Genomic DNA, 25,892 nt, shown 5'->3' on the forward strand with positions numbered 1-25,892 from the left:
ATTCGATGAATTAAATTGAGTAGTATCCGATTAATATTTATACAATGTACCATATTTTTGTTGTGATAACTCACTTTTCAAATGTTTTGGATATTTTTCCTCAATTTATGTAGAAACTTTGCAATTAAATTGGTAGATTTAGATGATGGAATATAATAAATCCAAAACAAAGGAACAAATCCAATAAATTGAAAACAATGGAACAAATCCAATAAATTGTAGGGAGTATACAGTATAAAACTTTCTCTTGTATTTTTTCAAATGTCACTACAAAAATTTGTATCTTTTATGACAACCTAATAACGACGGGTAAAAAACCTGTCGTAAAAGGGCTTTTACGACGGGGATAACAACCCAACAAAGACGGGAACAACCGTCGTAAATGTTTTTTATGACGGGTTAACGACGGGATTTTACATTAACGACGGCCCCCTTTTATGACGGGTTCACGAAGGAAAATCCCGTCATTAATCAACAATTATTGACCTTTAGCGACCGAATTTCCCGTCGTTAATAGTACAATTTCTTGTAGTGTGTTGAGGCAAAAAATCAGAGATATAAGAAGGAAAAAGGCATATATATGATATAATTTGGATTAGAACTATATATATATAGTACTCTATATGATTTGTTATTTTAAATTTAAATATATTACAAATTTACTAAGACATGCTTTAAAATTTAGTTACGTACCTTGAACTCCTATCACTAATATAATATGCATCGTTAATAGCAATTGTCTGTTGGTTCAGGACATCATGTTTGATCCCCCGCAACAATAATTGGGAAGGGACTGGAACATATCCATCCAAGATTGACCCCGAATCCGGATTAACCCTAAAGATGAACCGGGTGCCAACACCAAAAAAAATCATATGCATCGTAAATTTCTCTTCGTTGGGAAATGGAAGTATGATTAGACTTGAGAAAAAATCATGTGTATTTACAATGTTTTGTGACTGTGAGTTAAGCTTATGCTAAACATTTAAACTCCAGCTCTAGTGTTTGATTAAATTAAATTATATATTTTATTCAATATTATCTTATCATTTTATCATATTGTATTCAATACTTGTACATATTTTATTATATAAAAGCTATGTTATGTTATTATATCAAAAATAATTAAAATATGGGTTTGTGTTTATTAGCGTTTGGTTTTGGATGGAAGACTCTTTTGTGTAAGAGTTTTATTATTGTTAAAGTTGTATTAGTAATTAATTAATTAAATATCAATGTGGCACCTAATAATTTATCTATGCGGAACACACATTTTGTAATTCTAAAATAAATTAGAGATCTTATTTTTCATTGACCGAGATCTAATGATTTCTACAAACTTTTGTATACGGTCTTTCCTGCAAGACCGCCTTGTTGTCGCCAAGCTTCCATGCATGAGCTGAGTCAGCGTTTTTTCTCCCAAAAAATATGGAGTATATACATATTTTGCATTTCTTTTTCATTTTTATTTTCATAACCCTGATTCTCTCTCCTCCAAACTTCTCTGACCCTCTCTCTCTCTCTCCTCCAAACCTCTCTGACCCTTTCTCTCCTCCAAACCTCTCGGCCAACGCCGGTGATAATCTGGTTCCAATCTTTGAATCGTGTAGCAATTTGTAGGAGCAAACTACAAATTTCGGCTGACGACTGGAGAATCGAGGTCGACGGCGGAGGTGAGAATTGTTCACTCAGCTTCCATTTGTCTCCTTTATTTCTCCTTCATTCTTCATTTAGTTAGGGTTTTGGTTTTCCTTTTTATTGTTTAGTTTTGTTGATTTTGCAGATTTTGCCGGAAAGATGAGAATGTGGTGGGCGACGAGCAGCGGCGAAGGGAGGAAGGAGATCGTGCGATGTCCAGGAAGAAGAGAGGAGAGACCGAGGAGGTTGCACGATGAGTCGTCGTGGCTGCTGCTGCTCCTCGTCGGACAACCTGGTTGGGAAATTGCATGAGGAAGATGAGGTGTTTCTTATGAGGTGATTCTTTATCTTTCACGTTGATTTGTTGATTTAGATTTAATTTTATTTTATTTCGATTGAATTGATTAGGTTTTTCCAATCTCCTCCTTTGATTTAGGTTTTTTTGATTTTTGAATTCTTGGCAGGAGGAGGCGGATTTTCCGCTGGTTGTTGCTGGTGGTGGTTGCCGCTACCGCAAGCAGAGGAAGGAGAAGTCGCGCCTGATGCTAAAGTTTCTCAGTCATGCGGTGGCTGCGAGGAGAACGAAGCGAAGCTGCTAAGCCTCGCTAGGGTTTCGTAGCTGGAAGGAAGCGCTACTTGTTGGTCAATGATGCTGTTGTTGGTGTTTTAATTTCGTTTTAGTTAAAAATTGTAAAGTTTTAGTTATGGTTTTTCTGTATTTAGTTAAGAAATAAATGGTTTATTTGATTTTATAAAGTGAATTATTGTTTAGTTAAAATTTATATGATTTTAGTCAACATTTTCATAGGTTTAGTTAATATTTTTTGTGTTCCATTGTCTGAGTTTTAGTCGTGGTTTAAGAAGTTTTAGTTAAGAATTATTTTGTTTTAGTTATGAATATTGTCGTTTTAGTTAAGGTTAAATTTGTTTTGGTTGAGAATATAATATTGTTTTAATTAATAATTACTTTCTAGGTTTTTTGAGTTTTAGTTAAGATTTCTTTAGTGTTAGTTACGATTTCCCAGGAATTAGTTAAGATTTTTTGAGTTTTTATTTACCTATTTTGAGTTTTAGACAGCGAATTTCATGGTTTTAGTTAAGATGCACACTTTTAAACATGCAATGAAACTAATTAGCTAAGTAATGAAATCAATTAGTTAAGCATTAAAACCAAGTAGTTAAGCAATATAACCAATTAGTTAAGCTATGAAAACACTAAGTTTACAGATATAAAGAAAGTACTGTTAAGCCTGAAATTCAATTAGTTATTCAATGAAACCAATTAGTTAAGCAATAAAACCAATTAGTTAAGCACTGAAACCAATTAGTTAAGCATTGAAACCAATTAGTTAAGTAATGAAACCAAGTAGTTAAGCAATGAAAGCAATTAGTTAAGCACTGAAAATAATTAGTTAAGCAATGAAACCAATTAGTTAAGCAATGAAACCAATTAGTTAAGATTTTAAGATTTTTAGTTAATAATAAGTTTGTTTAAAAATAATAACTATTCGACTCATACGTTTAACTATTTGTCTTTGTACCTTATCTATTTTGTTATTCGATTAGTTACGATTTTATTACTTTTAGTTATGTTTTACACTAGTCTAGTTATGTTTTACACTAGTTTAGTTAGTACCAAAAGAAATTGAAAACTTTAATTTTCAAAAAAAAAAATTCTAAATAAAAAATTCGGGAAAAAAAATTCAGATTGTAACTCGGCTTCCCACTAATTATTTGTAAAATATTTGACTTTGTTAGCATTTGATTATTATTATTATAATAATAATAATAATAATAATAGTAGTAGTAGTAGTACTAATAATAATAATAATAATAATAATAATAATAATAATAATAATAATAATAATAAAAATAATAATATAGTCATTTCGATAAGAATAACTACTCTATCCAAAGAGTAACTATATCATATAGAAAAGTAATTTTAATTGTAAAACAATTACTATAAAAATAAGAATAAGTATATATTCATACTTGCAGACAAAAAGAGTAAATTATAGAAATTGTAGGTTCTGTAAAGTAACTATATCTTCAGAATATTAACTATGAAAAGAAAAGAAAAAAATATAGTCATTTCGATAAGAATAACTATTCTATCCAAAGAGTAACTATATCATATAAAAAAGTAATTTTAACTGTAAAATAAATACTATAAAAGTAAGAATAATTATATATATATTCATTTTTGCAGACAAAAAGAGTAAATTGTAGAAACTATAGGTTTTCTAAAGCAACTATATCTTCATAATAGTAACTATGAAAATACTAATCGCCACAGACGTACGCCACGTCCACGTCCACGTCCACGTCCCTTCCTTCCACCAGCACATCCTCTCCTTCCACGTTCGTCTCATCTCCTTCCTCTACCACGTCCTTGGTTTTCATTGTTGTCATAATTTTCTTCTTCTTCTCATGCTTTTGTGGTCCTTGCAGAAGTTATTATTTGCACGACTTCAATTCTGAATTCATCATCTTTGTATTTTGAATCAATAATATATAAACTAAGCTAAAAATTTAACATGTAAATATGAAAAAATAACTTAGTAACTATGTAAAACATATAGTTTCTATTATGCATCATATAGTAACTCTTTGAATTAATGATGGTAAGATACTCGTTGAATTGCATATCTAGTTATTGTTATCGTCATATGTTACTGTAATAATAATATAGCCACTCTTATTACTAATAACATAGAGTATAAGAAAAGAAGATAAAAAAAAGCATAATGATAACATAGTAATTATGCGTTAAAAAAAAGATAACATAGTAAGTATTAAAAACATATAGTTACTATTATACATGATAGAGTATCCATTAATACTAATGATAGTCATATATTAGCTAAGTTGTAGATATAGTTATTGTTATGAACTTATGATCATATAGTTATTGTGATCATAACATGGTAACTCTTATTGCTAATAACATAGAAGACAACAAAGAACATAAAAAGAACATTATAACTATACCAAACATATAGATACTATTATACGGAGTAATATATAATACCTATAAATATTATTGATGGCCATTTGGTCACGGAGTTGCAAACATAGTTGTTGTGATAATAATATAGTAACTCTATAAATAATATAATAACTCTATCACTGAAAATATAGAATAACATCAAAAACATGCACATAACATAATAAACTAACATAGTAACTATTTAAAACATATAGTAATTTAGCAACTGGTGAATTTGTAGTCCCAATCCTTTTTAAAATTGCATCGATTTATAGAAGAGCACAAACCTTATGGATTATAGTTACATAATCATGAAATTTAAAGTTAAATATATTCGATAAATCATTATAACTTATAATAAACAAATGTTATAGTTTAAATCATATAGAAACTCTAAAAATCACATAGTACCTCTTTAAACCATAAAGTTACTGTATAACTTATATAGTTACTATATAAAACCGTGAAGTCACTGATCGAATTCGCGAAATGAAAATGATATTTCGGCAAAACACAAACGTTAATTTCTCCAAAACAACAAATATTTTTAATTTTAAATAAAAATAAACTTAAAATACTTTAAAAAACAACGAACCGAGATGTGATCTCTCAAAATTCTTGCGATGATTTGTAGATGAGCGTAAATTCTTCGATTTCGTTTCGGTAACGACGAACCTCCTTCTTGATCTACTACTTCGTCCATTTTTTTTCTCATCTAATAGACCCAATTATGAGATTCATAAGACAATTACGAAGAAAATCGAACAAATTTGAACAAACCCTAGAAATTTCGGCAAAAGTCTGAAAAGCATAGAGAGAAAATAAAGAGAGAGAAAGGAGAGAGAAATGAACAGAATGCAGATCTGAAATTTTGAAAAATAAAAAAAAGTTTAAAACGAATATAAAGTGGCTAGACACAAATCGCATTGAAACTATAAAAAACATATATTAACTCTTTAAAACACATAGTTACTGTAATACGCATATAATTACGATTTAAAATCATAAAATAACGGTTACGTGACAGTTACACAAGTTGCCCACCCAAATTATTCTATTGCTCCGGTCCACGCTAGGTTTATATTAGTGTAAATATAAATCAATTAAACCTTAACTTTAATCATATGAATCTAAATTTCAGCCTCGATTGGTTACCTAAAACAACTATTTAAATGTGATCGACTTGTCTTCGAACAAACTGTCGAGGATTATCTCAAACTGAACAACAACTCTCTCTCTCGAAGGTTTCTTCAACAATGGTGAGAAGTGAGAGTAGCTGAATCCGGTGCGAATCCCCAGAGGACCACCACCAACACTGGGGTTGGGGCAGGGGCCATAATATCAACAGATGCCCCTTAGATATTTTCAGACTTTGATATCAATTGATATAAAAAGAGTAAGAATTAATTATTGTCTAACTTTAAATAATCTGAATTGCTTGCATTAATACCAGTAACTACGGAGTAATAACATAAGGCAATTACATAAGAATATATCCTGGACCAAACAAAAAGAACTAACAAGTGGAGCTTGAGATGGAAACAAGGGAAGCAGTCCATGGCATCCCTTCATACCCATATTTCCAATCATTAAGTGCACCATTTATGTCGACCCGTTTTAACTTCCCATTATGTAAATCACAGCAAACGAAAGCCTTAATGTGTTTACTCAAACCTATTAGGATTTCCGATTCATCCTCTGAATAAGCGTACGGTAATGGATGGCAGTATGAATACACACTTCTTGACTGTGGATTCTCAAGATTCCGATTGTGTTCCAATTCAGTTTCTATCGCTTGTTTGAGTGAGAGACGATCAATCAATTTAACCCATTCACGATTTGAACCATAATTCTTCAAAACCCATATATCCATGGTATACTCTTGTATTTCAAGAAGCTTAAACACAGGCTCATATGCATACACACAATTCAACCTATAGTTTACGAAATGCAAACAACCCCTTAAATTAACTAATTCGTAAGGGGACAGACAAAAATCGGGCATAATTATCTCATGGTACTCTTCAGTTTCGAGGTCAAAACCAAATATACAATTGTCATATGTATTAGGTTTTACACCTATCCAATACAAAACGTTATTCGATGTAACCATTCTCAAACTTAGGTTATAACTATGTGGAGGAGGTTGTATCCTTTTCCATGAATTTTTCTTAAAGCTATACACCCATGACTTAGCGGGTTGTATCCCTTCACTAACAACATGTCCGTCTCCTAGTGGAAACGAATAAAATATTTTGTAATCGTCGCTCATGCAATTATAACCAAACCCAATCATATGATGCCAACTGTAATTGCCACAGTTTGGTACTATGACGTTGTTTAACGTGGTGCCGGTTATAGGGTTACATACCAATAACCTTATATTGTTAAGATCTACTCTTTTGAAACAAAGCAAGCCATTGCAAGAACCAACCATGGTAAAATAAGAAGGAATAAAATTTCTAACTAGCTTCTTAAGCTTCAAAGTGGTAGAATTATTGTGAAAATTTGTGGAATATAAGTGAGATCGAGAAAAGAGGATGAATGAGGTGGAATTTGCATTGTGAATTTGAAATTGGCCAGTGTGAGATTTTATGAAGTAGGGGCTTTTGATTTCATCACGCCAACGCTTACAAACGCAATTGAGACAAAGAAGGGGTTCAACCGGTATTCTCTCAAGAATATTAGATTCGAGCTCTAATGGAAGGCGGCCCGTGCAAAAGGAGGTTACGCTATTTTTCTTCTGTTTCGAATTCAACGGTAGAACTTTTCTGAATAATGTACGGTACATTGACAAACAACCTACGTGATCTGGAGATTTGTCCGCCATGATGAATAAATACAGACAAAGGATAAATATTGTAGCAATTACTAGAATGATATCCATCACTTTCTAATGGAGATTTGGATATTATATAGGCGATCGTTATAATGAATCAAAAACCGTAAATCAATTGATAAATTAAATATCCTAAAAACATAGGACTCTATTATGCGAAACCCTATTATCTAAACCTACTTTATAAATTGAATGTTAGATTTGTTAGGAGATAAACTTAATCTAATTATACGGAGTACAAAACAAGTATTCGTATTGGAATGAAAGACAAGTGTTCAGTAAAAGTCGGACAAATTAATTACGAGCCAAAAAAAATGCTGAGGGATTACTACCAACTAATAAGATATAAGACACTTTGTTTAGTTTCTTGCTTTAGTTAATACCTCGTATTATGTTTCGTAGTTAGGGGAAAATGAAAGGGCTCAACCTTGTTTAAAACTGGTTGGATTCGGGCTATTAGTGGGCCCACATCCCGTTGAATAGGTCTAGTATCAGCCTATGCAACTTTGTTAATACTTCCTCCATTCTTTATTAAATGACACAATTTTTTTGTCACGTTTGCCAATGCAATATTTCAACCATTAATACCTTTTATTATCAATGGTCAAAAATTATAAAAGTTTGATATTATAAAACTATAGAATGAGACGATTATAACAAGACCCCACATGACTATATTTTTTGTTAAGTATAAATCACAATTGATGGTCAAAGTATATTATATGAATAGTGCCAAAGTACAATTGTGTCATTTAAAAAAGAATGGAGGAAGTAGTTGTTTAGTCTTCCATGGCAGTGAGATTGTATGGCTATGCACTTATATTCCATTTTTTTTTATTTTTGGTCCCCCTCTTAATTTCTTTCTTTTTTTTAATTTTCCCCACATCATAGATGTGTATGAGCCTACGAGGGAATAGGGACCATCATTTTACTTTCATATCCAACTAAGCTACATTCGGATCAACTTCCCCAAATTAAACTTAAAAAAGTAAATTATACCTTAATAGCGCAAATCTTACAGAGATGGAGGGAATACTTTGATTATTTTTTATCTATGCGATAAACTCTACATACTCTGGACTGGGTTCAGTAAATTCGTAAGTTGATATAGTTGTATACTATTCTCTATTATTATAAATATATTTTCAGACTTTGATATCACTTAATATAAAAAGAGTAAGAATTATTGGCTAACTTTAAATCTGAATTGCTTGCATATATAACTTCCAATAACTACGGAGTTATAAAATAAGGCATTTACATAAGAATCCTGAACCAAAAAAAAAAAAAAAACTATGAAGTGGAGCTTGAGATGGAAACAAGGGAAGCAGTCCATGATATCCCTTCATACCCATATTTCCAACCATTAGGTGCACCATTTACGTCGACCCGTTTTAACTCCCCATTACGTAAATCACAACGAATAAAAGCCTTAATGGTTTTACCCAAACCTATTAGGATTTCCGATTCATCCTCCGAATAAGCAAACGGTAATGGAGAGTAGTGTAAATATATGCTTCTTGACCGTGGATTTCCAATAATCTTTTTATTTTCTAATTCAGTTTGTATCACTTGTTTGAGTGAGACACGATGAATCAATTTAACCCATGTACGATTTGAACCATAATTCTTCAAACCCCATATATTCATGCTAATCTCAGCCCCATTTGCAAACCCATCATACAACCTACAGCTTACGAGATGCAAACAACCCCTTAAACTAACTAACTCGAACTCTGACATACGAAAATTGAAATCGGGCGGTGGTATTACCTCATGGTACTCTTCAGTTTCGAAGTCAAAACCAAATATACAATTGTCATATGTATTAGGTTTTACACCTATCCAATATAAAACGTTATTCGATGTAACCATTCTCAAACTCAGGTTATATCTATGTGGAGGAGGTTGTATGCTTTTCCATGATTTTTTCTTTAAGCTATACACCCAAGACATAGCGGGTTGTATCCCTTTACCAACATGTCCGTCTTTTAGTGGAGACGAATAAAATATTTTGTAATCGTCTCTCATGCGATCATAACCGAACCCAACCATATAACGCCAACTGTGAGTGCCATAGTGTGGTACTATGGCGTTGTTAAACGTGGTGCCGGTTATAGGGTTATATATCATTAACCTTATACTGTAGATCGGTCCTGGATAATCACAATTTATTTTTCGGAAACAAAGCAAGCCATTGCAAGAACCGATAACACAAGTAAAATCAATAGGAACGAAATTAGTACCTAGCTTCTTGAGATTCAAAGTGGTAGAATTCTTGTGAAAATTTGTCGAATATAAGTGAGGTGATGAAAAGAGGATGAATGAGGTGGAATTTGCATTATGAATTTGAAATTGGCTAGTGTGAGATTTTATGAAGGAGGGGCTCTTAATTTCATCACGCCAACGCTTACAGACGCACTTGAAACGGAGGAGGGGTTCGACCGATATTCTCTCAAGAATATTAGATTCGAGCTCTAATGGAAGGATCGTTACCCTATTCTTCTTTTGTTTCGGCTTTAATTGTAGAATTTCTCTGACTAACTTGCAGTACTTTGACAATGACAAACCGCCTTCGTGATTTGAAGATTTGTCCGCCATGATAAATAGATACAGACAGATGATAAATGTTGTAGCAATTTATAGAATGATGTCAATCACTTTTTAATGGAGATTTGGAGATTATATTGGTGAATTGAAAACCCTAAATCAACCAATAAGTTAAATATCCTACAAACACAGGACTCTATTATGGGGAAACCCTATTATCTGAACCTACTTTGTAAATTGACTGTTAAATCTATCACGAGATAAACTAAAAATCTAATTATAAGGAGTAAAAGACAAGTAATCAGTATTCGTATTGGAATAAAAGACAAGTATTCGTATTGGAATAAAAGACGTGACATATTAATTACGGAGGAAGTAAAAATCTCATGCTGTGATGTATCACCAAAAATATAACACCAATAAAGAGACAAAATAGAGAAAAGACAAAACTGCTTGTTATCATATTTTTTTGGATCGATTATGGATCGAACAAATGATGTAATGGTACAAAAAATGAAATGAAATGGTATTTTTTAAATAAGAATGGCATTTTGTAAAAAAAACAAATGGTGTTTTGTTAAAAAATGGTACTTGTTTTTTAAAGAATGGTACATATTAAAAGAAAATGGTACTCCCTCCGTTTCTTTTTGTTGTATCCGTTTCCTTTTTAGTCGTTTCATAATGTTGTATCCACTTATAATCTTTCCATTTTTGGACATACTTTTTTTCCTAAAATACCCTTATATTTCAATCTAATAACCAAAAAACCTAAAGAATCTACCCATATTCCCACCTAATTTTCCCCACCCACAATATTTTATTCATTTAACCCACCCACCTCCCTTATTAAATTAATAAAACCCTAACGTCACTCTCACCTCTCTCTCCTTATAACCCGTCCCTCTCACCCTCTCTCTCCTCATTCTCTTCGGATCCCTCTCTCCATTATTACTCCCTCTCTCTCCTCAAGAAATCTCTCTGTTTCTCTAAAAACCCTAACCTTCTCCGCCCCTGTTCTTCATTTTTTTTGGTGAGATCTCTCAGATCTTTGGGTTTTTCGCTCAAAATTGTTCTCAAACTTTAACCGGAACGACATTCCGGTGAGATCCCCTCTAGTTTTGTCCCCTTTGTCGTCCCAAATCCCGGTTGGTAATCGATTCTCTGGTGAAATTTTTTTGGGGATAAAATCGGAGTTTTATTAGGGTTTTATTAATTTCTTAATGGGATCCTCTTCCTCCAAATATCTTTCGACTTATTCGGTTGGTACTTCTGGGCAACGAATTCCTGACTCAAACTGTGATTGGGGCTCGAAATGCATTTGTCCCAACAACGAGCACTCGTATTCTGGCGAGTATCTGAATAATTTGAGGTTGGCCCAGAAGGAGAACACGAGTACCCGAAATTATCTCAAAGCTTGGTTTGAGAAAATGGAAGTGGAGCCTGGTGAAGAGGTGGAGTCCAAATACGACGATCGAGTCCCCACACCAGCAGATCTGAGATTCTTTGGAGGAGACGAATCTGATGAGGTATATTTCCTTATTTTTGGGTTTTTTTCCTGATTTTTCGAGTTAATTAGGGTTTACTCTGTTTTTGGGATTTTTTGTGTTTCTTGGAGAAAATCTGTGATTTTTGGTTGAAACGTAGGTTTTCTAATAAAATTAGGGTTACTCTGCATGTTCTGATTTTTTGTGATTTTTTGTGAATTTTTGTGAATTTTAATGATTTTTTTTCATTTGTTGATGATTTTTGTGAATTTTTTTAGATTTAACATTGGTTCATTTTTTTTCATCATGCATGTCCCAAAAATGTTTGATTTTTGTGTTAAATGATGAAGTTTTCGAATTGCATGTCAAAGATTCGTTGATAATTTTTGTTAAATGATGAAGTTTTCTAATTGCATGTCAGAGATCCCTTGATTTATTTTGTTAAATGATAAATTTTCGAATTGCATGTCAGAGATCCCTTGATTTTTTTGGTTAAATGATGAAGTTCATGAATTGCATGTTAGAGATCCCTTGATTTTTCTCGAATTTTATGAGTTTTTTTAAATTGCATGTTGAATACCATGAATGTTGGTCTGTTTTGGTTGATTTGGATGTTCAATTCCATGATTACTTTGATGATGTTGTTCTTTGATCTTGTTAAGTTGATCTAGTTCAGTTGCATGTTGCATGTTCTTTAAATTGCATGTTGAATCCCGTGGTTGTTCTTTGGTGATGTTGTTCAGTTCAGACATGTGTGATGGTCTTCGTATAATGATCTTGTGACTTGATCTATTTATGATTATCTTGTTTAGTTTAATTAATAAATCCCATGAATGTTTGTGATGATGTGAAATATATTAAACATATTTTATGTCCCCTCTTGATTGCAAGGAACCCAATCACTCTGATTCATTCGACCTATACTATGTGGGTGAGTGTGAGAACACAACTGCTGGTCCAGAGGTTTCTGATGGGCAATGTTCGGTTTCGTCCCCAAACGTGAAAGAAGATGAAATAAAAAAAAAGCCACCTAAGGGTGTTGATGATGCTTAGAGATAAGTGTGTCTTCTATAAACCCTCTTTTAATTATATTTGGATTGCTGGTTAGCTGTGGAGACATAAGGTGGAGTAGCCAACAACTGTGATCTGTTGTTGGCAAGGGGTGTTGTTGTTTTGTTGATGATGTGATAGGGTTTGGAGTGTATTCATGTCCTATATTATTGCCTTGTTGCTTGAAACATGTTGCCTTGTTGATTGATGAAAGTTGCCTTGTTGATTGATGAATGTTGCCTTGTGTGCTTGCTGATTTAATAATGTTGTCTGTTGAAACTGTGATATGTTTGCTGGTTGATTAGTGTTGCCTTGAGAGGGGTGAAAGCATATGGGATGGGTTTATGAATAAAATTTTAACATGTGATTGGAAAAAAACAGTTTCATTAAAGTCCCCTCTTATTGTTTGTCTTTCCTGAATGCTTGGTCTGTGATGTTAGGGTTTGAATGAGGTCTATGATGAGTCTTTCAGTGCTGAGAAACTATCCATGTTTCATAAACCACAGTGCGCCATTAGCATCCAGCCGTAGGCTGTATGAGGCTTTTGTGTGCTAATGGTTTGTGAACATGGTGTGGTTCAATGAAGCTTGGGGACATCTGAGACCAAATTTAACATGATTTGTTTTGGCTTTCCGATCTTTTGCCAGTTTTAATGTCTTAGGAATCAATGAAATTGAATCCGTCACATATAAACTGGCATTAGACCGGGGAGGCAATTCATGTCTTGTTTACTTAGAGGTTAGTTGTCCCCAAAAGTGCCTTTGTATGTTACATCGATGATGAGTCTTTCATATGCTGAGAAACAATTCAAGTTACCTACACTCACTCGTGCTGCCATTAGTATCAGTGATGATGCTTCTCAGGCGCTAAGTGTGTGTAGGTTGAATTTGTTTCAATGATGCTTGGGGACATCTGAGATGAATTTTGATGTCATGCATGTTTCACTTTTGTTAGTTAGGTGGTCCTTCAAAGGGGATTGACTTATTTTTAAATATCCAATGCGATAGTTCACAATTTGTCAATTCCCTTTGGAAGGACCACCATGACACTTAAACAACATGTTTGATTGTGGTGTTAATGATAATCAATGATGTTAAAGGTTGATATCCTGAGATTTATGTTTCAATACTTGTCCTTTAACTCCTTTTGTCTAATGGAGTGATTGTCATTTCACATGATCAGTAGTGAATATCAATCATTCCGTTCGGCAAAAGGATGTTAAAGTTGAGAAAATATTGATACAATAGATCAATGATGCTATTCAACAACTCTGAGATTGGAACCCTAATGTTTGCTAATGTCCCATGTGTGAGTTTGATCATTGTTAAAATTTGGAAACATACTACATATATGCTGTAAATCAACCTAACTGAGATTGTTGTGCCTTGTCCATTGTTGCCTTGTTATTTGTTTTGAGTCATCTATGATGAGTCTTCATTTGCTGACACTCAAACCCTATATTCCATTAACACTCATGCGCCATTAGCATGAATAATGCTTCTCAGGAGCTAAGTGTTGGTGGATGGGGTTTGTGTGAGGGATGCTTGGGGACATTCTGAGATGCCTTGTTTTTTTGAGTTGTTCAATGATGAAATGATTTAGTAACTCGAATATTACATCTTTTGACGCATCGGTTTCAAAATGGGAATAAATTCCATCTGAAAATGATGTGATATTCATTCTTTCCATTTTGAAGCCGATGTGTTTAGAGTTGTGATTTTGCATGTCCTGAGTTTCCTACACTTTTAGTATCCTCTGTCAAATGGAGTGACTTTCCTTTCCCATTTCTGTTTGTGTTAGTCATTCACTCCATTTGGGAGGAGGATATTAAAGTTTAGGATTCAATGATGATGAACACATACAAACTGAGAACAACATGTCCCCATGCTTTGCCTTGACTTGAAAATGAATTCATGTGTTGCCTTGAAAACATAAAGTTGTCCCCTTAATGGTTTAAGGAATGGCTGACTCATTAAATTGGTGTTTTGTGTTTCAATTACAACTACAAATAATAAACATGATTGTGAATATGATGAACAAAAACTAAACTATGATTGTGATAACCTAGTTATTGTTGCCTTGTGCATTGCTGCCTAGTTATTGTTGCCTTGTTGATGCTGTCTTGTTCATGTTGCCTTGTGCATTGTTGCCTTATGATTTTGACTTATCCTGAAATCATATGTTAATATGCAATGTACATGTTCCCTTATGATTTTGAATAATCCTGAAATCATATGTTAATATGCAATGTACATGAATAACTACAAATATGTGAGTATGATGAACAAAAACTAAAGATTAACAACAATAAATTGATTCATTCATTCTTCCAGTTGATATGTTGCTTCCAAAATGTTTTAAATACATGTGATGCTTTCATTCAAGCTTACAAAAGTGACATTTTGTTTGCTCTTGTAACTTTTAAAACATGTTCCCAAAACACAAAAAGTAATCTCTCGTTCTTGCTCTATACTTCACTGATTTGCTCTCCATTCATCAACAAGTTGTTTGCATTCATTCACAGCCCACCTTGGGGCCTTAACTTGTTCTGGCAGATTCCCCTCATCTTCTAAAATCTTTTTCTTGTTGTGTGGGAGTTGGTAGTCATTGTCCCCCTTGTGTTTCAAAATTTCATTTCCAACATATTGAAGTGACATCCACACATTAGATAGAGTCTTTGCATGCAGTTCATTATATGCCTCAGTCACAGCACCACTTAAATCTTCAACTGTTTTAGGCATCTTTTTGTGCATTAGTGATTGAATTGACCTAAAGAACCCCAAGTCTAATATGTTACAATCTGGACTGTTTGCTGGCTGCTGAGTCAATATCAATGTGAAGCCATCTTGCTTGTAATGTTGCTGCCATTCTTGATCATTTTGCAAAATGTGTGCCTTTGCATTGTCTTGAATGATGTATATCACCCTTTCCCCCTCATGTGGTGGCCATTTCTCTTTAATTGCTGGGATTAGGTAGTTGATTAGCATGGCCCTAGTTGCAATCTGATTAACTGACTTGATTGGTTTAGTCTCAATTGTCCCCTTGACTCTATTTTTGGATGTTCTCTTTGCTGCCACTGCATCTGTGAATGGAAATATACCAAGTTTCCCATCCCACTCACACTGCCCATCTTGTCCCCACCTTGGCCTTGCTACTGCTGCCATAAACATGAACTTTGGAATCTTAGTTCTTGATTTTCCCTTCCTGTGTGGAAATGGTTCATTGTTTGCTAAATAAACTCTTTGACTTTTTTGTGTAAGATAGAACCATTTCTCATCGATGTGAATGAAATCATACATGTTGTAATATGTGGGATCATTTGGTATTGAGTAGTCCATTAAGAGACCAAGTACCCACTTCATCCTTGCCATCTTGCATTCTTCTGAAATGCCAGGATTCAATGGACTTGAATGTGGTTTTATCTGTTTTCTTTTCACCATTCTCCAAACTGTTGTGGGACTCAAATTGAGCATCCTTGCTAGATCAATAATGGTTGTTCTATCCCCCATGGCTATGGAGGCTATAGACTCATATGTTACTTGAATTCTCTTCCTCCCACAGTTGTGATATTTGCTATCATAGAAATACGAATCCATGGCTGCCTTATGTGCCAATGCTCTCTGCCATATTAGTCTAATTGTCTTCCTTGTGTAACCAAACTTTATAACAGCCTGCCTATTTGTCCCATGAATGAGTTCATCTGAATGCTTTTCTTTTCTTAAGAGAAGGAACAACAAGATTTCCAACCTTAATTCGTTGTTAATCCTTGGGGTTCTAGGCTTATGATGATTTTGCTCTGTTTCTGTTTGATGAATTGGAGATGGTGGGAACTCTTGTTGTGTTGAAATGTTCAAATCAAACAAAAATGGAACTGAGTGGTTATCTGATATACCTGATGTATGCTGTGGTCCCACTTCACATTCTTGTGCATATTCTTGTCCCACTTCATTCAGATCTGGCAATTGTTGATTTTGCTCAAAGTCCCCTATTTGATGAGCATTTACTTCACTTACAGCATTTTGGGTTGCCTCATCATCATCATAATCTGAATCAGAGTTCGTGCCGTCTCCTTCATCATCGGAAAAACCGAGGAACTCGTCCTCCTCTTGATCTGAAGCCATTAATGTCCCCTTGCTGATTAGTTGTAGTGCATTTATTGCCTTTGGTTTTTTGTTGTTGTAACTGATATTAAAACAGTTGGAATTTATGAGGGTTTTTGGGTAGAAATTGTCCCCTATTTATAAAGGGTGGTAAATGTAGAAAGTTTGGAGGGAAAAAGTTTGGAGGGAAAACTTTTTGCTAAATTTCTGTTTTTGGAGGGAAGTGTAAAAAGGGAAGTGGACTTTCCCAATTTGGGAAGTCTTCCCTCCGTTTTTTTCTGTTGCTGTAATCTCATTGGATGAAATAAATCCACCTCATGTACTTTGGTCCCCACTTCAATCAGATTTTTTCTGATTTTTGATTAATTAAATGAAAATATCCCCTTTCCCATAATTCTTTAATATTTTCTCTCTCCTTACTTTAATCTTTAAAAAAGAATCTCTTACACATTCTTACACACAATCATTTCTCTTACACCCAATCATTACACTTATACCTATACAAACCAAGATTCTATTTTTCTTAAAAACCCCCCAAGATTCCAAATGGATACAACATTTAGAAATGGAGGGAGTACTTGTTTTTTAAAGAATGGTACATTGTAAAAGAGAAATGGTACTCCATGTCACTTTCTCTCTCCTCTTTTTCTATCATTTTCTTCTTTTTTATTTATTAATTTTGTCATTTTCCGGTTGTCCTATTCATCTTGTCATATTCCTAATTTGTTTGATGTTGGTGTAAATTTACGAAAATACCCCTGTGATGTGTTTGCTCACACATCACAGCATGCCCCCTCTCCAACCTCATTAATTACGAGCCAAAACAAATGTTGAGGAACTACTACCAACAAATTCAGATAAGTTTAGTAAATTCGGGTTTCATCCGATAAGATCTAGATGGAATGCATCCTACATAATAATTCTAACTAGCGGTGTGCAAAAATTGGTCCAGATCGGACCGACCCAGACCAGACCAAAGGTAATTGGTCCGGTCTCCGGGTCGAGAAATATCAATTTCCGGTCTTCGGTCCGGTCCGGTCTGGTCCGGTCCGGTCCAAAACCCGTTTTTGGACCGAACCGATTTTTCCTTAATAAAATGTAATATAAACTATTTAAATTAATTCTCTCATTTAACATGTTTAAATATTAATATATTGCAATATATTTTATTTTAGATTCTAAAAAAGCCCCTCAAACCTTTGATTTTTTATATATATTTTTTCTTTTTTACCATAATTTTTATAAAAAATAAAAATATATAGAAATTGGTCTACAACAGGTCCAAACCGGTCCGGTCCGAATTTCGGACCGATTTTTCCGATCCGGTCCGAATTCGGTCCAAGCATAATAGATCCGGTTTTCGGATCTTGAATTATCAAAATTTCTATCTTCGGTCCGGTCTAGATTGATCTGGTCTGGTGCGGATTTGAACCGATGAACACCCCCCTACTTCTAACAGACCATTATACATTTATTCCAAATACTATGTTAGGGGAGGTTGTTTTTTCGCATATCTGATATGTGTGGAAACACACATATCAACTAAAAGACAAATAGCTAAAAGACAAAAAAGAAAGTATCATTCTGTAAAAAAAAGTACCATTCTGTAAAAAAAAAGTACCATTTGTGTTTAAAAAAGTACCATTTCATTTCTTTTTTGTCCTTTTTCCTATTTTGTCTTTTGTTCTGATATGTATTTACCCATACATATGTGATATGTATTTGTACTTCCTCATGTTAGGGAGAGAAGTTTGCACATTTGTTCAAATGACTTACGAAACCATGTGATATTTATCCAACCTATTCATATTCATACCCCACATCCAATTCCATTATTGATATTGCATGCATTAACATTAGATAATACCAACAAAACAAGAGGGTCCTTAGAAAAATGACCAAAAGATAAACACAAATCCTAGCCTCCCTTTCACCAGTTGGTGCCCCATCCCATTGTTATTATCCCTCTTTCTTTTTCTTATTTTAACACACAAATTGACAAAAAAAATCTAACCCTACGTACATAATCTTCTTCTATTGCACCAATGCTTTTTATCTTGCCACGTCCACTAACACACTCGTATACAACTAGTATAGTAGTATTACACTTACATAACCAAACTTCCAACCTCCACCACCTCCACCACCACCACCACCACCGCGTGCTATGGGTTGTAGTTATACCACTACCTCGAGGACAGTTCTCGGTTGCTTAGCCCTTCTTATGGTTTTACGCGTGGTTTTGGGGAGCGAAAATGGTGCTTATAAGTTACATAGTCATTCAATTATCATGACTAAATCCCTTTCTTTCTCAGAATTTAGTACATCTATTAACCCAAAGATAGAACATGATGTTAAGCTCCTAGGAAGTGCTAAGTTTTCGAGTGACAGACGAAGCATTCAGATTCCGGATATTTCAGAATCGGATGACCTTAGGCATCAAGCAGGCCGTGCTATCTACTCTTCGCCAATTCGGGTGTTTGATCCTACTAGCCAAACACCGGCTTCATTTGACACTTCATTTGCCTTCCAACTCAATAACCATACTTCGCCCTCGTACAATGATAGTAATAATATTCCAGGGGAATCTCATGGAGGTAAGAAGAATTTATATCCAATATTCTTTCTAATAATTTGAAGCTTTCTAAAAGTTAAGAACACATTTTTGTAATGATGTTTTTGGTATTGAAATAGTTTAGAAGTTATAACATGGTAAAAGAAACAAAAAAAAAGTCCGAGCATATCCCGAAGTCTCATTCATTGTTATCTGATTAGCTAATATGAGATTGGGTACGGATTCATAATTCGCTATCTAATTTGCTAAACTAGACTAAAATTTACTATTTTCATATTATAATTTACCATTTCAGCTAGCAATTCATAGGGTTGATTAGAGAATTAGGTAGCACTTGTCTCATTTTTTAAATTTTGAACATGTTGATAATCTTTCCATCTTTTGGGCTAAATCAATACTATGTACCATGAACTTTTTCTCTCTATTTAGATTTCAAACTCAAAAGTTCGAATGGCAATACAAATTACAAATTGGGGCAGGAGCATTAGAACCTGAAACCTATTGTACACGGACCCTAAATCTTAACTACTAGGCCAAGACCTTTAGATTATAGACTTGGTAGTTAAATGTGGCATTATGTTTTACTAACTACTAAGAACAAAAAAAAATGTATATGCAGGAGGAAGTGGACTGACCTTTCTAATAGCCCCAGACGAGTTCACAGTAGGCCGACCTGGTCCTTGGCTCGGAATGCTCAACGATGCTTGCAACGACGACTACAAGTTCATGGCGGTTGAGTTTGACACTCGTCAAAACCCAGAGTTTGGTGACCCAAATGACAACCACATTGGCATCAACTTAGGCAGCATTGTATCAAAAACAACCATTAATGCTTCAGATTATGGCTTATCCTTTGAAGACGGGTCAACCCATTTGGCACGGATCACCTATGACGGGTACACAAAAAGGATGGAAATCTGGGTCGGATCAAATCCAAATACTCCCTTAAGTTTAGTGTTTTCTGATGACATTGATCTTACAACATTTCTTAATGAATATATGTTTGTGGGATTCTCTGCTTCAACAGGAAACAGGACACAAATACACAACATTTTGTCCTGGAACTTTACCTTCAAAACCCCTGCAATCCTCCGATACCCAACAAGCGAGACGTGTGCGAGTAAGATCCTAGTCGGTATAAATCGGGTTAATGGGTACAACGGCGTGCCCATCAAAGAAAAAAGGCCATCTACTAATTTTTTGATCTTCATTTGTGTTGTGGTGCTCTGTTCTTTGATTCTCATAAACTTTTACTGCAACGGAATGAGTCCAAAATCTGATAGCGGGTCAGCATTCTTGGTATTGTCGGAAAAGAAGCCCCGGCCAACACCGCCGAACAAGCCACGGCGGTTTACAGGGGCAGAACTGTCATTAGCCACTAGAGGGTTTACAGACTGGGAGGTTTTAGGGAGTGATTCAACTGGGGCATTGTACAGGGGTACATTGCCTAACCGGTGCCACGTTGCAGTCAAACGGTTCTCGGTTCAATTCTTGGGCTCGTTATCCATGGACAGAAGGAAGTTCCTGAAACGGGTTGGGGTTTTGAGTCGGGTCAAACACCAGAGTTTGGTGCCTATCCGAGGTTGGTGTTACGATACAAGGGAATACATGGTGGTTTACGAGTACATGTTTAACGGTTGTGTCGATAAGTGGCTGTTTGGAGTCGGCGTTTTACCTTGGAGTCGGCGTTTTAAGGTGGTAAAAAACGTTGCTAATGGATTAAGTTACCTTCATTCACATCAACTAGCTCATAACAACGTTCAAGTAAGCAGTGTTTTCCTCGACGTGAGCTTTAAAGCCTTGCTTGGCGATTTCGGGTTGGGTGACCCGATTGGGATTGACCCGGTATCCAGTAAAAGTGTCGATGTGTTTAACTTCGGCATTTTCGTGCTTGAAGTGGTGGCCGGGAGGAAGAGATGGGTGGCTGAGACAGATTCTAGAAAGTCGGGTTCTAGTCAGAGTGAAATAGACATGGATGAAATGGACTTGGTGGATTATGCGTGGATAATGCATGAGAGAGATGAGAAAATTAAGATGGTTGATAGAAGGATGGGTTCCGGGATTAATACCGATCAAGCCGTCCGGGTTGTTGACATAGCGTTGCTTTGTACCTTGCCTGAGAATAATGGAAGGCCGAAAACGGATGAAATAGTAACGTTCTTGACCACGGTCAGCCTCTTACCGCAGCTACCTCCAAATCGGCCTATTGTGTTGTTTCCGTACAACAGCGGCCCTCATCTTTGCGGAGGCTACGCTTGTGCTCCCTTCGGCTAAAGATCGAGGACACCAGCATACGAAAGAATTGTGTAAACATAAATTAGAGCAGCAATTTTTTTGCATTACAAAAACAGTACTATTTGGTTGTAAATACCTGCTGTAAGTATGTCTACATTATTCAAATTTCAGATTCCGTAATTATAAAAAATGCTTGGACAAATCACAAAACTTCTCTTTAATTGACAAACTACTGAGTATTGACCAGCTGATTAGTATACACACATGAAAACTTAAAGCACATCCAGAAAGGTTCACAATACTGAATTACTGGATTGCAGCAGCAAATAAACATTTCAATTCCGAAGTACTTGAAATATTTCAATCAAGAGGAACGGAGAGCATGTAATTAAAACTCATCTGAAGATTCATTGAGTTCCAAAGAAATGTATATAAACCTAAACAAAAAAGGCGCACTTTGCTGAACGATGCTCTAGTACAACTTTGATTCTTGCAGAAAATCCATATAATCCAAAATACAAGAAACAAGAGACAAAAAACCTAAGCTCAACATAATCCCAAACTTAACGATTGGCCTTGGCAACTCTTTCAATCTCATCTTTCTTCTTGATAGCATAACTGCAGATCAAAAATAAAAAATAAAAAAATACTCAGTAACAGAAGCATTTGATGACCACAGTGTGGCTCTTGGCCATCTTTCAAACAGCGTACGTCCATTCAAGAATCATATCCACAGTTATCTCTGCGACAATTAAAGATCTTCAAACCATGACCAAAATATGTACCACCCGTGCACATTTTACGTTTTTAACAACCAAATCTTAAGCATATCAAAAATTTAATAGCTACCATATACATCACTAAATGTATATTGTTGGTTCTTAACTTCTTAATAGTATTATTTTAAAATTTAAATCAAGAAGATAAGCTACACATGAAATCAAGTAACAACTACTAAGTGGTGGTTACAAGAAGAGTGAATTACCTGTTGGATGAACCCTTGGCAGCATTGATAAGTTCATCAGCAAGGCACTCGGCAATGGTCTTAATGTTCCTGAAAGCACTCTCACGAGCTCCGGTTGTAAGAAGATAGATTGCCTGATTAACACGCCTGAGAGGCGAGATATCAACAGCTTGACGCCTCACAACACCAGCAGACCCAATTCTGGTAGCATCTTCTCTTGGTCCACTGCATAACACGATATGGTTTAAAAAACAAGAAGGGTATAATCAAGTTTGAAACACAATGAAAGCAATATGTTGCAAAATGCATTTTTATGGGAAACATGTGAACCAATACCCTATCATTGCTTTAATCATTCTACACAAGCAAACACGATAAATTTGGTGCAAAGCAACAAAAGAAAAACCTTAAAAAACACCAGAGAGTAAGGGTTCGGGTACCTGTTGATGATCGCATCAACAACGACTTGAATGGGGTTCAAGTCAGTCAAAAGGTGGATAATTTCCATGGCATGCTTCACAATGCGAACAGCCATAAGCTTCTTTCCATTGTTGCGTCCGTGCATCATGAGAGAGTTGGTCAACCTCTCAACAATAGGGCATTGAGCCTTCCTGAAACGCTTCATTTGATATCTTCCAGCAGTGTGAGGCACGTATGTGGCGTGCTTAACAGCACTCACTCCAATGTAATCAGCCAAAGCCATGTCATTAACCTAAATATCAAACCAAGATCATTCTTAACACACATTCTAGTGACCGGAAATAACAATGTGAATAACAAACTAACTCCACCTAACCATATATCCATCTGATCTAGCCACAAAAGAGTAACACTCTCCAACAGTATCCGCATTTACAACTCAATCATGAAGCTGCTATCTAATTCTAGTCCTTTATGCACCAACTAAAATTATCTGGATAACCGTTAACATTTACAGCAACCTCCACTGAGTGACAGTGTAATCAAAACTAGTAATAGACCGACACAATGAATTATTCACACAACAATTACCGGACAATGAATTTGATGAAATATTACACAATATCACTATACTAACAAAATAACAACAAAACAGAGATCAAATACACATTTCCCTAGTGAAATAATGCTTAAATATTATATTTTCCATCTCAAATCACCAAACTACAAGCAAAAACAACCAATATTCAATAGTTTTTCAATATTCATAATAAAAAATACTAGAAAAAAAAAACAAACTCTTAAAATATCCCAAACAAATTATCAGATGATAAAACTAGCTGGCATCATCTCTCAACCGATTAAAACTTTTTTTCTGAATTAGCTAAAACACAAGTAATATTGGAAGGTTTTTCAATGGCTATTAAAAAATGGTAGCCATTATAGTTACAATCAATCTCAACCTCTCAATTTCATGGAGCAATCTTATCGGTTTGTTTTATTTGACCAGATAATTTTTTTGATTTAATTATTACCAGGCCAGAAGAAAAATAAGAAAAAAAAATCGATTTATCAAATATTCAAAAGCATATACTCTGTAAAACAAACAATAAAATTAAAAATTCAGATATTATCATCTTTCTTCCACCCAAATCATCTAATATGTGCTTCAATTCACCCAAAAAATTTAAAAATTTATCATAACGAACTGTTTTGTGATATTATACAAATTGATGACTATACGATTTTATATTGTTAGGCAATAATGTTGATAAAGTTAAAAAAGTTGAGAATTGATCATTATTGTGGACAATCATGAAGCGTTCATTATCGGACAGTTTCTAAGAAACTTGAGAAAATTTTCCATTGGTCCTATACTCTTGCCAGGGATTTTTTTAAAAAAATATTATTTTGTATTAGTTCTATCAATGGTCCTGGTTTTGTACTAAATATGGACGGCCATGATCAAAAGATTTCAATGGCTACCAATTTAGGGTAGCCATTGTAAAACTGATCTTTGGCTCTACCTTTCACACCGTATCTCTGATCTATGTCTGGTAAAAGCAATCGGTTGGGATGGAAATTGTAATTTATATTTTGGGTAATTTTGTCATTTTAAGTTTTGCATAAAGAAATTATTTTCTGCATTTAGTAATACCCTAATATTACCACATAAGAATTTATAAATTAGCAGAAATTGACGAAATCACATGCTTAAAAACATCAAAGATCACACCTTAAACCGAATTTCAGAGAAGAGTGAGGATTAAAATTAAGAAAATAAGATTAAGGAAAAGGAAGAGGAGAATACGCACGGTGACGTCGTCGAAGGTCCATCGGCCAAAGAGCTTGACATCATTCACCAACGGATCGGGAGTCTCGACTGGGAGTGCCACATCCGCCGCTGCCATGGTTAGAGTTTGAGTTAAGAGGAATGAAGGAGAGAGAATGAAAGTTGAGGCTGCAGAGAACTAAAAGCTCACAAAAACCCTAGTTTTCCAAGTTTTGGAGGTCACTGAATATATATGTGATGTGCTAGAAATTTTGCCCTTGTGCGGATTGCATGAATATGGGCCAGTCAGTTTTGGGTTACAAAAGCCCACTTGTTTCAATAATTTATCCATTCGGTTTTGTAATGGAGCTGATGACGGGCTGGATAATCCGAAAGTTGATTACCTCTAGACCTATTGACCCGGATCCGATTATCTGAACCGATACCCAAATTTCCCGGAATGACGATTTGAAATTAAGCCCAAACCCGAAACGATCTGAATCAAAATCCAACAGACACGAATTGACCCGTTATGAGCGAAAGTTGTATTAACCCAAACCAAGTAACCGAACCGAACCGAATCGACCATAATCTTAAAATAATTGAACTGAATTGACCCTGAATCATCCGGATCTAAATATTGGCTAGTTTATTGTATCATGAGATACATGACCTAATCCAACCCAAAATAAATATCTAACCCAGGAAAAACCCATCCGATATAAACGGACTCAATATGATCCGCACCGAAATTGACCAGAAATGTTGACCCGGATCAAAGTCGCCCCGACCATGCACAAACAACTTTATACCCTATACCCAAATGAACCCGGCCCAAACATGTACTCGACTCGAAGTAGGAGCGACCCAAAATGACCGGAAACGAGTTCATCTGATCCAAAACCGATCCAAACCACTCTTTGCCAGGTGTAATTACCTCCAATGCTCCAACTCCAATACTCCACATTCCAATAACGTACTCCACTAGTTAATACCCTGACTTGTGCTTGATTTTTAAATTCACACATGAATTAAACTTTTAAAATTAATCAACACAAATTGGTCATCAATTGCTTATACGAAGTATTTTCTTACAAAAATCCATATTAGAAAATACTTTGTAAGACGTGTAATATATATGTTTTCGCAAAAATAGTATTAATGAGGTGAAAAATAATTCCTTTTAAAGTACAACCTGGTGTATTTATTTATTGAGGCCGTAGTAAAAGGAGAATTTTAAACAAAATTTAAAAAATAACTAATACTCTATATTA

At 34.8% G+C, this 25,892-nt stretch overlaps 6 protein-coding genes across 6 annotated transcripts; 2 read left to right on the plus strand and 4 right to left on the minus strand.

The window, feature by feature from the left end:
- Positions 1–6,146: 6,146 nt before the first annotated feature.
- LOC130469450 (F-box protein At3g07870-like) lies at positions 6,147–7,460 on the minus strand. Its single transcript, XM_056838775.1, has one exon. The coding sequence runs from the start codon at positions 7,458–7,460 to the stop codon at positions 6,147–6,149; it is 1,314 nt and encodes a 437-aa protein (XP_056694753.1).
- An 828-nt stretch (positions 7,461–8,288) lies between these two features.
- On the minus strand, positions 8,289–10,543 carry LOC130470652 (F-box/kelch-repeat protein At3g23880-like). The gene has a single exon (XM_056841162.1). The coding sequence runs from the start codon at positions 10,068–10,070 to the stop codon at positions 8,763–8,765; it is 1,308 nt and encodes a 435-aa protein (XP_056697140.1). The 5' UTR covers positions 10,071–10,543; the 3' UTR covers positions 8,289–8,762.
- Positions 10,544–10,920: 377 nt separating this feature from the next.
- Positions 10,921–12,556, plus strand: LOC130469452 (uncharacterized). Its single transcript, XM_056838776.1, has 2 exons — positions 10,921–11,545; positions 12,395–12,556. Exons 1-2 carry the CDS (start codon positions 11,240–11,242, stop codon positions 12,554–12,556), a joined length of 468 nt encoding a protein of 155 aa, XP_056694754.1. The 5' UTR covers positions 10,921–11,239.
- A 2,471-nt stretch (positions 12,557–15,027) lies between these two features.
- On the minus strand, positions 15,028–16,674 carry LOC110797115 (uncharacterized). Its single transcript, XM_022002211.2, has one exon. The coding sequence runs from the start codon at positions 16,672–16,674 to the stop codon at positions 15,028–15,030; it is 1,647 nt and encodes a 548-aa protein (XP_021857903.2).
- Positions 16,675–18,554: 1,880 nt separating this feature from the next.
- Positions 18,555–21,628, plus strand: LOC110797788 (probable L-type lectin-domain containing receptor kinase S.7). Its single transcript, XM_022002907.2, has 2 exons — positions 18,555–19,250; positions 19,848–21,628. The coding sequence occupies exons 1-2, from the start codon at positions 18,821–18,823 to the stop codon at positions 21,500–21,502; spliced, it is 2,085 nt and encodes a 694-aa protein (XP_021858599.2). The 5' UTR covers positions 18,555–18,820; the 3' UTR covers positions 21,503–21,628.
- Positions 21,629–21,827: 199 nt separating this feature from the next.
- Positions 21,828–24,849, minus strand: LOC110797794 (40S ribosomal protein S5). The gene is made up of 4 exons (XM_022002920.2): positions 24,662–24,849; positions 22,868–23,139; positions 22,449–22,652; positions 21,828–22,081 (listed from the first exon to the last, which is right to left on the minus strand). Exons 1-4 carry the CDS (start codon positions 24,755–24,757, stop codon positions 22,027–22,029), a joined length of 627 nt encoding a protein of 208 aa, XP_021858612.1. The 5' UTR covers positions 24,758–24,849; the 3' UTR covers positions 21,828–22,026.
- Positions 24,850–25,892: the final 1,043 nt, after the last annotated feature.

This window comes from Spinacia oleracea, chromosome 3 (assembly GCF_020520425.1).
Source record: "Spinacia oleracea cultivar Varoflay chromosome 3, BTI_SOV_V1, whole genome shotgun sequence".
In the NCBI taxonomy this organism is placed as follows: Eukaryota; Viridiplantae; Streptophyta; class Magnoliopsida; order Caryophyllales; family Amaranthaceae; genus Spinacia; species Spinacia oleracea.

Coding starts and splice junctions, on each gene's coding strand:
- LOC130469450 (XM_056838775.1), bottom strand. CDS start 7,460: ATGGCGGACAAATCTCCAGATCACGTAGGTTGTTTGTCAATGTACCGT.
- LOC130470652 (XM_056841162.1), bottom strand. CDS start 10,070: ATGGCGGACAAATCTTCAAATCACGAAGGCGGTTTGTCATTGTCAAAG.
- LOC130469452 (XM_056838776.1), top strand. CDS start 11,240: ATGGGATCCTCTTCCTCCAAATATCTTTCGACTTATTCGGTTGGTACT. Junction 11,546..12,394: donor GAGGAGACGAATCTGATGAG/GTATATTTCCTT, acceptor CTTGATTGCAAG/GAACCCAATCACTCTGATTC.
- LOC110797115 (XM_022002211.2), bottom strand. CDS start 16,674: ATGGCTTCAGATCAAGAGGAGGACGAGTTCCTCGGTTTTTCCGATGAT.
- LOC110797788 (XM_022002907.2), top strand. CDS start 18,821: ATGGGTTGTAGTTATACCACTACCTCGAGGACAGTTCTCGGTTGCTTA. Junction 19,251..19,847: donor TCCAGGGGAATCTCATGGAG/GTAAGAAGAATT, acceptor ATGTATATGCAG/GAGGAAGTGGACTGACCTTT.
- LOC110797794 (XM_022002920.2), bottom strand. CDS start 24,757: ATGGCAGCGGCGGATGTGGCACTCCCAGTCGAGACTCCCGATCCGTTG. Junction 23,140..24,661: donor GGACCTTCGACGACGTCACC/GTGCGTATTCTC, acceptor TTTGATATTTAG/GTTAATGACATGGCTTTGGC. Junction 22,653..22,867: donor GTTGATGCGATCATCAACAG/GTACCCGAACCC, acceptor CGTGTTATGCAG/TGGACCAAGAGAAGATGCTA.